The following is a 13,524-nucleotide window of genomic DNA, read 5'->3' as shown; positions in this document are numbered from 1 at the left end:
TATTGTCTCCAGCATGGAATATCCATCAGACATGGACAACTGTAGGTGAATAAGAAGATGGACAGTGGAAATATGAAGAAATAATCTGTGATAACTGTCTTCTCAGTGGAACATTACCAGAGTCCCAAATCATTGCACAAAGCGCTCATGTGACAGAAGAGAAGCAAACTGTGTGAAGCCAGGTGTGCAAGTCTTATTAATCTCTTTTGGCTGAGGTTCTTCATGCTCAAGAGAGTAACGAGCAATTTTGCAAGAAGTTGGTTCCCAGCAGGGTTGTGACCACTCAGCACTGTGCATGGTTCATAATAACTGTGCCAGAATTGATGAACGAGATGTTAGACATAGAAACCTTCCCAGTGCTGATGACAATAAATTACTTAAAAGATAGTTGTGGATGTGACAATATTTGCTGCACATCAGACTACGACAAAGAGGCCCTTACGCCTTCCATATGGATACTCTGACAGCAAGGAAGGCCAACAGCCTCCTGGGTTGTATAAGCAGAAGCACAGCAAGGAGATCAAAAGATTATTCCCCTTCTATTCAGCACTCCTTGGACTGTATCAAGCTTTGGGCCCCCCAGGAAAGACATAAAAAACCTAGAATGAGTTGAGTAGAGGGCCACCACGATGGTTGAGGGCTGCAGCACCTGACCTGTGAGGAGAAGCTGAGGGACCTGGGCTTGTTCAGCTTGGAGAAGATAGCTTGTGAAGGGGAACCTAACAGGAGCCCTCCAGTACCTATGAGGAGGTTTATCAATACCATGGAGCCAGGCTCTTCACAGTGGTGCATGGTAGGAAGAAGAGACAAAAAAAGATTTTGGACTGACTATAAGGACAACATTTTCCCCCATGAGAAGAGCCAAACGGTGGAACAGGTTTGGCCAGACAGGTTGTGCAGCTGGCATCCTTCGAGGTTTTCAAAACCCAGCTGGACAAAGCCCTGAGCAACCTGGTCTGATCCCATAGCTGGCTCTGCTTTGAGCAGGAGGTTGGACTGAAGACTTGCTGAGGTTCCTTCCCACCTGAATGACCTTATATGGTGACCTTTGCTGTAGTATATACAACTACAAGTAATACAACTTGTCATAAAATTAACAAGTTACTCTTTAAATTCAATCCAAGTAATTAATTCTGTAATGTGCAAAAACAGTTAGTGCAAAAACCAGTGTGGCCTGTTGAGGGAGCTCCATAGTGGAAATGAGGTGATGTGCCTGGTAGCATTTGGACAAGTAGCTTTTACTTTTTCAGGTCTTGTCTCCAGGAATCCCTTGTGCCTGACCAGCAGGAGTCTCTTTTCTTATTTCAATGAGTTTTTGAGCAGATTCATGAAGACAAGTTAAAAACTGTTCTCAAAGATTTGCCGTGCATCTCCTGCTGACTACAGCCAGATCTGCAGTCATGTCTTCAGGGAAGATTTGAGACAGAAATTCTTTGCTCTTCTGCACTACGTATCCACCCAAGGTTCAAGTTGAATTTCGAGAACACAAGCAAAGCATGCTTAGCCTAAAGGTTAAAAAGTACAGCTCTGCATGAATTCCTGTGCAGAGCCTTGAAGAGGGTTTCAAAGATGAGAAGATTTCTTGATGCCTCTATGTGCTAGGTACTCCCCTCCAGGTAGCAGCAGGCAGAGGAAGTATGGAAAGAGCAACTTCATCAGGGTCCAGTTTCCCATGAGAACCTGGGGGTGCTGGTGAGGTAGAGCTGCTTTTGCTCTGTTGCTTCTCCCTCAAGCATATACTGAAAAGAGAATTGTCCATTGCTCCCACAAGAATGTAACCCTTCTTCCTGGATGTAGCCTGCCAGATCAGGCAGCAGGAGTAACGTCACAGAGGAGGAAGCTTGTGGATAATGTCTTGGGCTCATCTACAGAGGAGTCTTATGAGACACAGGTGACTGTTGTGTTATAAATACTGCAGAGGATATTTATTGGATAAATTGTAGTTGTAAATATTTTTTTAACACTAACTAACAAGCAGCTGTGTTGTGGCAATGCAACAGGTCACCAGGCATCCACATTCTCAAACCCGATCCTTGGCTTGTCAGCATTATCAGAAGTAACTTTTGGGGACCTGTAACATTTCCCAGCCTGTTAAATGTTTGCCTCTTATTTCTGAATTAGTTCTTCCTCTACAGAGACATAACTAGAAGGCACAACGTCAGAACTAAAAATATGCTATGCCTCTCCTCAAAACAGTGAATGAAGAAAGCAAGAGAATGCAAAAGGTTTTTCAAAGCTTAAATACAATAGCCAAGTGGCCAGATACAACCAAGGCTATACCCTACTGTAATATTAAGCTAAATTTGGGCTCAAATACACTCGGGTGTTGCTGAGATCCCAGCATAGTGGCATATATTTTGTTCTCTGATGTTTTAGGGAACTTTATGGGTTACTGGCAATTCAGTTGTTTGAACGAAAATAATTAATTTCAGAAAACATTATCTGTGCTGGTAAGAAGTAACAGCTTAATGAATCAAGATCAAAAGGAGCTTTACCCCCCTGGGGTATGTGTCTATCACATCAGATCTGACCAGTCTTCTTGTCACTTTTGGCCACTAAAGACTTTACGATAATCTGGGGACTTTATTCCAGCACTCCAATTAAATTTGGTCCCAGGTAATTATTCCAGCAACTCCTACATTTTCAATGAAGGGGGCTGCAAGTGTTGTCCTAAATGCCTGGGTTCTGCATGTGGATATTGGAGAATTAAAATGATGAATGAAATTCTGCCCATGAATGTTGTCTAATAATAATAATCATACCTGAAAACCAGTAGAAGGCTCACCAGCAGGTGGCTGGCCAACAGCAAATGCAGAGCAGTGAAACAACAGTATCAAAACAGTTAAGGATTATGTTTTTGTCCTGGGGTTGCCTGTCTTCTAGTGCTGCGTGGGCACTTACACACCCAGTGCTTTGATAGGGACGTTCCCCGTGAAGGCAGTGTCATCAAAAGCATGGGAGACAGCATGAGGCAAAGCGCAGAGCATCTTCTGCAGCAGCAGTGGCACCACTCCCAGTGGCTGCTCTGCAGTCTGCTCTTGGCTCTGTCCCTGTTCCTGAACTGCCCCGTCCCCACAGTACCTCAGCCTTGAGAAGAAGCATGCCAAGGTTGTGTGATTTATATCTGCTAGAGGCAATTCTCTCTTCCCATCACATTTAAAAAAGATTTTTTTCTTTTCATTCTCCTCAAAATTAAATTTGCTCTTACATGTTTATTTTAGGCCTGCCCTTTTATGTGCATTTCTTACCGAGGGAAAGGCCAATCTTTGTCTTGGCACACGCAGACAGATGTTTGAGATGGTTCACAAATGCTTTCAGAGGTGAGGAATGTTTCTTTTCCATTTCTAAAACCTGTATTAAGGCCTTTGCCAAACCCTGCAAGTCAGTCTTCATGTTTTTATTGAAGAACGTTGGGATAAGTTCACAGCAAGAAGGTGGTCAGACTCAAAGGAAACTTTTTTCCCTCAAGCTTTGTATTTAAAATATTTATCTTTTTTTTTTCCTGCTGCTGACCATGCCTGTAGTGATTTTATAACATACATTTGTACAAAACATGCTTCTATTAAATAGATACACCTATGTACACATACACCAATGTTAAGACAGAAGTTGAGGTGCTTCTGCATTTTCAGATGTGTACCTGAACCCTTTGCAAGATCACATCTGCCCTCACAGTCTTCTTGAACAGAGCTACCAGATCATTAAGCCACTGTCACTCTCCATCAGCCATGCCCAGTATGCATTAATTTGTCCTTCAACCTTCTCACAAAGTCTTCAGTAGAAAAATGGGTATGCAACAAGAAAGAAAAGTCTTCACCTCAAATGCCAGAATTGAGATTTTACTTATTTCTCACACACAAGCTGAGGATGCCTCTGGAGTAATTAGTAAAAGAACAGCATTAATTCTGCTTCTCACTGATGAGGGTGCTTCATTAGGATTGATTGCTCATTTTCAAAGATTATACACAGCTAAAATAATTACCAGTGGAGAACACAAGGCACTGAACAACATGTATATCCTTTAGACCACCAAAGTAAATGGACCCTTAAGAATAAGTTTAATACTTTTATTTATAAGGTATGTATAAATGAGGCTTTCAGTTCCACCAGGAACAACTGTCAATTAAATTAGGGCCCTATGATTAAATCTGAATCTGTTCCTTTTCCCTGAGGGTTCTGTATATGCATGTACAAGATCCTGTCTATATGCACATACAAGAGTTTATTTAGGTCTGGATGAGGGACCACTAGAAGCCACCACAAAGCAAGAGAAGTCACAATTCTGTTTCACTTTTATTGGAAAGTTGTCATCATCAAGCAATTGACTTATGCTGATGGCTTGAGCCTGATTCTACTTCACACAAAATTTCCAGCTGCAGAAAAAAAGCCCTCATCCTTTGATTCTTCTGCTATCTCTTAAAGAAAGGCTTGTAAATGAAGGACAATTAGTACCTCAGCTTTTTTCTATGTCATTCCTATTTTTTTATTTCTTCCATGTTTGCCTCATTTCTGAGCAGCTTCTTGTAATTGGGACAGATTGTTATGGCAGATCATAGGAAGCTGGTTTTGTCCTCACCTGAAGCCATTAATACTGCTGTCTGACTTTGCAGGCTGCAGAACTGCCCATTACATTTGTAGTATAAGGCAAAGTATTAATCATTATGTGCAGATTTCTGCAGGCAAGAAAGTAAAGAGATTTGACATAAAATGAACAAAACTATACAGAACAAAAATGTGTGGTCATCAAAACAGAAACATGAATAGACTATGTAGAGATACGAAAGAAAACCAGAACATGCTCTCTCCTAATGAGCTCTTTCCTGATCGATATCTTAACCCGAATAAAACCAGTATTAACTGTCAGGAAAAAAAAAAATCTGGAATGTACTAATGTGGGCTGAGCATTTCTCACATCATCCCTGAAAAGATCAGGACAGCATTAACACAAGAAGATCCACCTAGTGAGAAGACTGGTAGCTGCCCTGGTACAGAGAGGCACGACACCTTGTCTTGAACTCAGGACTTTGAGGTGCTGCCTCCTGGGTGGCAGCTGCAATTATAAGCAGACTGTTCAAAAGGTGCAGGTAAGCGTTTAGGGAACCTTTTTTGGTTTCCTATAGCCATCCTTTGTTTCAGTAGTCTAAATGAAAGACTGGAGAGAGGACACCTACCAATCCTCCTTCCACATGTACCTAGAGCTTTGAATCCCAAAGAGCCTGGACACTTGTGAAAACATCTGGAAGACAAAAAAGGAGCCTGTATTGTCTACTGTTGCTAGCTGCCATGCAGTGAGAGATAAACTGCAGCATAAACTGCAGCACACCAACATCCTGGTCGCTGGGAACGAGAGCTGCCCATCATCATCAGGACTTACCAGTGGGAGGGGAGTAGTCAGAGCAGGGGTGGAAAGGGGGAGCAGGCAGGCAGTATGAGCAGGGAAGCAAAAGGGTAGCAACCATGGGACAGAATGTTCTGGGTAAGGATCAGGGGGCCAAGTAAAAGACAAACATATGGAAAGATACAGGGTGTGTGCAGGGGAACCTGCCCAGATGGCAGTTCAGGAGAGAAGCAACAAAGGGCAAAAGGAGAAAGCAAAGCTCTCCCTTCCCCCTCAAGTCTCACCCCTTTTCTCATTAAAGGCATTTAAAGATATCCTAGTATTTTCCTAATATTTCCTTTCCCATTAATGCACATCCTGCAATTTTTGTGGTGATGGTAAGTCTTGATGAATAAGAGTGAGGAGGGTTAGGAAACACAGCAGCGGTCTTAGGTAATTACAGCTGAGAGGGGAAGTGCCCTGAAGCAACTTTGATGAAGTTATAGCCTGAAAACGCTTTGTGACCCCTGCCCTACGTACAACACAGAAACATTACCAGTACATACAACAACACATGCAAACAGCGTTACAGAAGGAGGAAGGACACTGAGAACCTTGCTGTAAGGGCAGATTTTTCCTTTAAGGGCAATGGTGGTGCTGAGGGTCCAGGAACACCTACTTACCAGTTAAGTGGCTGGCAATCCTGGCAATAGGTTTAGGAGGCAGGGCAGGGGGCTGTTTGAGGAGGGACAACTGTTTCACTGGGGTGTCCTCATGGTCTCCGGGGAAAGCAGAAGATTTTTTGGGGGGAAGTAGCAGGACTGGCTTAGCTGTAGGATCTTGGGACAGGAGGACGCCGGATTCATTGGATGTGGGGCTCTCTTCAGACACTGGAGGACACAACCACATCATAGACGCAACAATGTTACGAGCAAAGCAGCAGCGGATACAGCCGCAGTAAGACAAGAAAAGCAGTGCAGCAATGCAGATTAAGAATGACTAATAGATTTCACTCAAACATCATAGAACATAGAAAGGAGGAGAGAAAGAAAGAAGGGAAAAAAGAGAAAGAGAAGGAGTAACACACATCTACACAACAGCCAAATTTCCCATTACCTCTGACAGAAGCCAGCTCCCTTATGCCAGGCTGGGACGTATTCCCACGTCTTGAACACAAATCAAGAGCCTTAAAATGTCACATCTCAGACGGTCTGTCACCACAGCTTGCTCAGGACCAGATATGTTAACAGGTGGTCTCTAAACTTATCCTATAAATGTAAAAGCACCTCAGAGGTCCTACTCCATTTCAAAGAGGCTGCATAGCTGTGCAGGATCACGGATGAACACTTCTACCAGTCGCTTTTCCTCACTCGACCTTCGCCCACAACTCTGAGCATTAAGTGACGCAGAAAGAGGAGCTAACCTAGATGAACAGCATGGCTGTCTCTCTGCACGGGCTTGGGAAGAAGTGCAGAGAGCCTCACCTGGGGTAGGGCAGCTGGCTGTGTTGGTTCCTGAAAGATGCACGGCATGAACATCACCCAACACCACGTGGCAGCTAAAGGGCATGACATTGTACCCTAGGTTTCAAAAATGTTGTCAGCTCTCTGCTCTAGAGCTTGTTGGCACAGCTGAGACATAGCCAGAGAGTTAGAAATCTACTCTTAAACGTTCACAAAGTGCAGGGACTTTGCCTTACTCACAAAGAGGTTACTTGCGTAGAGTAGACGTTACTTCTATGCCAGGCTAGTCAAAATTTCTCATGGAGCACCCAGTGACAGTCTGTATGCTGTCACTTCCTTCTCCACCAGAAGACCTTTGTCTTTGACAAGGATTTCTCAGGACTAGACACCAAATGTTAGAAATCAAAAACATGTTTAAAACAACTTAGAGTATCTATATCATAAAGTAACCGAGATGTTACCTGTCCCATCCATGATCTCTGTGGTTGGGAGCACCTCGTATGTGCAGGGTTCCCCAGATGCTGGACCTGACTCCAGTTCTGCTAGGGCTGGCAGGGATACCTGGCTGGAGCTCAGCACTTGCCCAGAGCCCAGAGGCTGCCCATTCTCCAAAGCTCCTTCTTCATTTGGTATGGAAAGTTCCCCATCTGTTTATAGTTGGGGGAAAGCAGAATGACAACAGAAGACACATAAATAAGATGCTGAAAGAATTTAAAACAAAATCTGCTATCTCCATTAGCTTGCTTGCAAATGAACCTACACTGAGATCTTGTATGTATACAGAATACACAGGGACAAGGATCAAAACAATATGGTTTGTATCTCAAAAATACAACTTGTGCTGAGCAATTTTTGGAGATGTCTGACTGTGATGTTCTGTCAATGACAGTTTCACAGAAGTCTGACAGCATTCCATTTGCCTTAAGCAGTTACTAAGATTTGGGAAAGATCTGTCATACACCTGTGTTGATCCTCTGCTTACCTTAGGATGGTCATTATGATCCATGGTCTAAGCTGGACAGTTCCTGACCATCCTCCACCCCCGGGGCCATGTGGCCCCATCCAGGGCTACAAAATCGATTTTCCCTCTGTCTCTGTTAAAGATGGGAAGTCAGGAATGAGAATGGGCTGGAACTGAAACTACAGAACTTTCTTAACGAATGCTAATATACATAGCATATAATTTATAATATATTAATAATAATAACAAGAATTATTCTCTTCCCTTACACCAATTTTTCTGTTATAAGGGACACAAGCACAATCACAGAAGAAAGTCTGTTTTACACAGAAATAAAAACATTACAGCTCCCTGCATCAAGATTTTAAGTAAGTGAGACAATAACTTTTATAGTTGCCTGGTGTAAGGTCTTGATACTGGGATATAGGAGATTCCATTTAGAAAGCCTGTTTTTGAAGTTATTAATAAGATCTCCTCTATCTGAGCAAAATTTCTGTAACAGCAGCTGGTAGTTTCTTTCCTATCAAATACTACTTCACGTTGAAAATAATAAAGAACAGAAGTGAGGGATCAGATCATTCTGTATGGTGTCAACTTGCATGATTTTTATCTCAGAACTTGTTATGCATAGCGGTCTGGTACTTGGAGGCAATGACTATATGGCTATCTCAATTATAATTTTATAAAGGAAATTGTTCAGCCCCTATGGTTACAAGTGAAGCCTGAAAATATAACTGGAATGTCAACTGTAAGGCTAAAAACCAGCAGGCAAATAAATGGAGCCTAATTTTACTATGCATTTAAATTATTTTTTTAAGTCAAACTCAGGATTTCAGAATCTGATTCTTGATTTTTGGGCTCCTCTGATTAGCCATAGTACAGCTCAATGTACCGAGCAGAGATGCACATCATTCAAGTGAATGCACATTTTCCCCTCACAGGGCCAAGATGTGCAAAATATTTTGGAAAACAATACAGAAGAGAGAAGAAAAAAAGTCTCACTTAAGTATCAGGACACAGCAATTAACTTGGTAAGTACTCAGAATTATGTTTCTGCCTTTTAAAGCTTCTCTACAGCGAGTAAAGATGGTCTCCTGCTTATTTTGGAATTACTAGAAATACCAAGGTCTCAACTTTCTTCTTTTTGTTGGAGGCTTTTTGAAGACCTAGAGAGCTATTATGGTACACAGCCACATCATACTAGACTAAAACCCAACCCACGGCTTTCAGAGCAATCAACTGACCTGGCTAAAAGGTGGCAACAACTGAAGGTTTTGGCCAATTGTTTGCAGCACAGCCTCTTTCTAAGTGCTGTGGTCATTCAATACAAATCTGTTTATTTCCCTAGGCAGCAAAATTCAAACAACAGTTCAGCAGTATTTAAGCTGAATGTTTTTTGACTTAGCTGTTTGGGTGGAAATGCTATGTATTCTGTGCTTGCTCTGCCTCCCTTTTACAAACACACCCCTTTACACGTGTTCTAGATAGGGGCTGCTGTTGTCTCAGTTACCTGGTTTTATGAAAAAGCCTGACTCTTTCTTATGCAGAGCAACTGTTTCTTGAACGAAAGGCAGTGATTGTGTCCAGCAATATTCATTAATTCAGTGCAGGATTAAATGTGACGGAAACTGTGAGCAGACAAAAAGTATGCATGATAAAACCAGTGACATTTATTTTTTGGAGGGATGTCTACACATTTCTAATGAAGTGGAATGCCTATTGTAACATGCTAAGCACCTTGAAATCTTATTGTCTTCACTTCTCAAGATATATTCAGCACGATTTAAGAAGATATTATTCAAATGACCCGTTGAAGGTTTACAATTGCAAAAAAGTAAAACGCAAGATAAAATTTTGGCTTTTACTTTTTGTCATAATAACAAGCGTGACAGCTCTCTGTACTGACAGCATAACCTTTTATAATCTTACCTCTGAGTACCTCCAATCTTCACTTAAGACTTTAAAAATTGTCCTTGGATTTGGATGAAATCATCAGACATGACACAGAATCATGACTGAAATATACACCCTAAATCCGATCTTGCTTAAAGAAGAGCTACATGGGGAGCTGCTCAAGTACAGCAAACAGATCAAAGATGCGGATAAAATAATTTGCAGAGTGAAGAATATCTTAGTGTGAATTAATCCTGGATCAGAGACAAGACGTGCTTGACAACCAGATATAAAAGGCAAATAACTTACTATTTTTAAAGTAGTAAAAGCTATTCTAGGTAGCTGATATACGAATTAAAAGAATACTGGTAATGCAATTATTACATAACCATGGATGAATCGATTAGTCTTCAGGAACTGGCTATGAGTTTAAAGTTAATTTTGCACGGTGATAACATATGTAATCTTTTGTTCTCACACTTGCTAAATCCTCTGCTGTGTCTTCACAGAGCCTCCTGCTACTTAGTGGAGAATGACTTCCCCTAAACGCACGAGCTTTGATAATGCCAGCTGAGTGTGAATCTGGACAGGACCAGAGAGAGTAGCTTGACCTCTGCACCAACAGGAGCACATGAAGGCTGCTCTTCTATTACTCTGGAGGCTCCACACACCTGAAGTCACTGAAGAAACAAGAACTCAGAGAAAACTCTCTGATGCAGAGGACTCTACCCACTTTCATTCACCTTAGCATGTGAAAATAACAGCATGGGGTGAAGGCCCAGGAATGCATAGATGATATGTTCAAAACTTGTGGCCCCCAAGCATGTTTGTACTCCTGAACTCACCTGCCATTTCCACTTTCAGGTACTTTTAAAAAATTGCCTGGTGTGAAGCAGCCTGCAGTGCATCATGCTGACTGGCACAGACCAGTCCTTTTGTTGTTCTTTATGTCAGAGCTCTGCCTGCCCTCTCACTGTGTCTTTTCACTCTGAACACCTTGGACTAGGGAACTTCTTGCATATCTGAAAAGCGTCAAGCTCATGCACTCCTTCCACAGACAAATGGCCACAGAAGTCAAAATGATGAGGAGAGTTTGAAATCCTGGGTTATTTTCCACTTTGGGTTGTCTCCTTCAGTACACGCCTGCTTTCAAGTAAGACTGTCCAGGAAAATATTCTTCATGGCAAAGGCTAGGAAGGGCAGAGAAAAATTCATGTCCTCTGCCGTGGCCCCTTGTGGGCTAGGGGATGGAAAATTGAGTGTTCTTGTACGTAGTCAAGACCTGTCCCTGGGGCTGTTTCCTAGCCTTGGTGGCTACCTTAGCACAGTGGCTAGGATCCTCCTTGACTTCAGTCTCTAAGCAGACCACTGATTTTGTGGGATCCCACGGAGTCTGAGACAGGTTAACATATGGTTGTCCTCCCTGCTTCTGGGGGAGTTAAAATCCTTTCAACATACTGAAACTGCAGCACAACTGGCTCTCTGGTGGCTGCCATGCCTTCCTCCTGGCTGCACTACCAAAGCCACTTCTTCAAACTTATGCTCACATACTGCCACAAAATATGCCTTAGCACATAAGTGCAACACTTCCAGACCTGAAAAATCCTGAAATTTGGGTCTAAATCCATAATTTTGATTAGATAGAGAGTACAAAAATACAAAAGTATAAAAGAAGAAGACTGCCTATGCTTCCTTGCAGAACCACTGCACCGTCGTCTCTGAAGAAAGTAATCAGTACACACATTCAGAAATTTCTTGCTACAGGACCAGCACCATGGAACAGTGGGCAATTCTAAAGACAGATGTTTTTGGGACGGTTACACCTTTATGTGAAAATCCAAGTGGTTTATCTACGTGTTGCAGCAATGGTAGTGCAAAAATGTCAGTTCTAAATGCTGTGGTTTTGTTCTGAATTGCAAGTGGAAGCTGTATTTTTAACCTCTCGGCACTGCCTGCCCACAAACTATTAGAACAGCAGGTCCTTTATCAGATACTTCTTCAACTTACTATTTTTCCAAAAGTACACTGTATTTGAAAAAATTACAACCTTTGCCTACATTTTTAGAGGACTCAAGTTAGAGACCCCTGGAAATGAAAGATGACAGAAATTGATTCGGTCATGAGTCTGGCCCTTGCCAAGACAAGAGCTCTCTGTAGTTCAGTCTGGAGTGGTTTCACTTGACTAGTTTAAGTGTGAGGGTCATTGAAGTGATAAAAGCATTTGTTTCCCAAATATAGCAGCTGGACTGCAGTGACTCTCCCATGTGTGAACTCTGTGACTTTCTGCACCGTGCTTTCACCTGCTGGATTGCACAAAGTCCCCTGAACAGCCACCAAATCTGGAAGCAATCAGGTCAGAGTGTCATTTTAAACAGCAGGCAAACAAACCAGCTAATTCTGTTTTTCTTCAGCATAGAAGATATGACAAAACCAATACAAAGCACGCTGCAAGCTCCATAATTTTTGTTCTTGGGTCATTCTATCCATACTAAGTTTCCTTTGATCTGTATGGATTTTTTGAAGATAGGAAAAGGCAAAATTACTCAGAGCCTGATTCTGTCTGCTTTGTCCACCTCTTAGAAAAGGAAGACAAAGAGATTTTACATTATGGCTACACCTATCGTCTGCACAAGATGCATCTTCTGCTTTATTATTACAAGGAATTACAAGGAAAACATCACTTCCACTTAAGGTTTGCAGTAAGATATGATATCCTTTATTAGAATTACTCTCAGATTATTACACCACTGGTGGAAAAGAAGGTTATCAGGAGTAGTTAACATGGATTCAACAAGGGGAAATCATGCCTGACCAACCTGATGGCCTTCTGTGACGGCATGACTGGCTGGAAAGATGAGGGGAGAGCAGTGGATGTTGTGTACCTCCATTTGAGCAAGGCTTTTGACACTGCCTCCATCACATTCGCATAGGTAATCTTAGGAAGTGTGGGACAGATGAGTGGACAGTGAAGTGGATTGACAACTGGCTGAAGGACAGAGCTCAGAGCGTTGTGATCAGCGCTGCAGAGTCCAGCTGGTGGCCTGTGGCTAGTGGTGTTCCCCAGGGGTCGGTACTGGGTCCAGTCTTGTTCAACATATTCATCCATGACCTGGATGAAGGGACAGAGTGCACCCTCAGCAGGTTTGCTGATGACACAAAACAGGGCGGAGTGGCTGTGCTGCCATTCAGCGAGACCTGGACAGGCTGGAGAGCTGGGCAGAGAACAACCCTTCAATAAGGGCAAGTGTAGGGTAGGGTCCTGCACCTGACGAAGAATAACCCCATGCACCAGCACAGGCTGGGGGTCAACCTGCTGCAGAGCAGCTCTGCGGAGAAGGGCCTGGGAGTCCTGGTGGACAGCGAGTTGACCATGAGCCAGCAATGTGCCCCTGTGGCCAAGAAGGCCAACCGCATCCTGGGGTGCATCAAGAAGAGTGTGGCCAGCAGGTCAAGGGAGGTTCTCCTCTCCCTCTACTCTGCCCTGGTGAGGCCACATCTGGAGTGCTGTGTCCAGTTCTGGGTCCCCCAGTTCAAGAGAGACAGGGAACTACTGGAGAGAGTCCAGCGGATGACTATGAAGATGATGAGGGGACTGGAGCATCTCTCCTACGAGGAAAGGCTGAGAGACTTGGGGCTCTTTAGCCTGGAGAGGAGAAGACTGAGAGGGGACCTTATCAACACTTACAAATATCTAAAGGGCGGGTGTCAAGGGGATGGGGGCAGGCTCTTTTCATTGGTGCCCAGTGACTGGACAAGGGGCAACGGGCACAAACTGGGGCACAGGAAGTTCCATCTCATCATGAGGAAAAACTTCCTTACTCTGAGGGTGACAGAGCACTGGAACAGGCTGCCCAGAGAGGCTGTGGAGTCTCCTTCTCTGGAGACATTCA

At 43.1% G+C, this 13,524-nt stretch overlaps 1 protein-coding gene across 1 annotated transcript in view; it reads right to left on the bottom strand.

Annotated features, from left to right (window-relative positions):
* PHACTR1 (phosphatase and actin regulator 1) overlaps positions 1–13,524 on the bottom strand; it is a 307,280-nt gene that overhangs the window by 58,800 nt on the left and 234,956 nt on the right. The window contains exons 6-7 of the mRNA XM_086468979.1: positions 7,242–7,427; positions 6,001–6,207 (exon numbers count right to left, since the gene is read on the bottom strand). Coding sequence (XP_086325105.1) covers positions 6,001–6,207; positions 7,242–7,427 — 393 coding nt within the window. The remainder of the gene's footprint in view (positions 1–6,000; positions 6,208–7,241; positions 7,428–13,524) is intronic.

This window comes from Leptosomus discolor, chromosome 8, assembly GCF_034619465.1.
Source record: "Leptosomus discolor isolate bLepDis1 chromosome 8, bLepDis1.hap2, whole genome shotgun sequence".
NCBI classification, from domain to species: Eukaryota; Metazoa; Chordata; class Aves; order Leptosomiformes; family Leptosomidae; genus Leptosomus; species Leptosomus discolor.
Note: the sequence above shows the minus strand (reverse complement) of the source record. Positions and strands in the feature narration are given on the sequence as shown.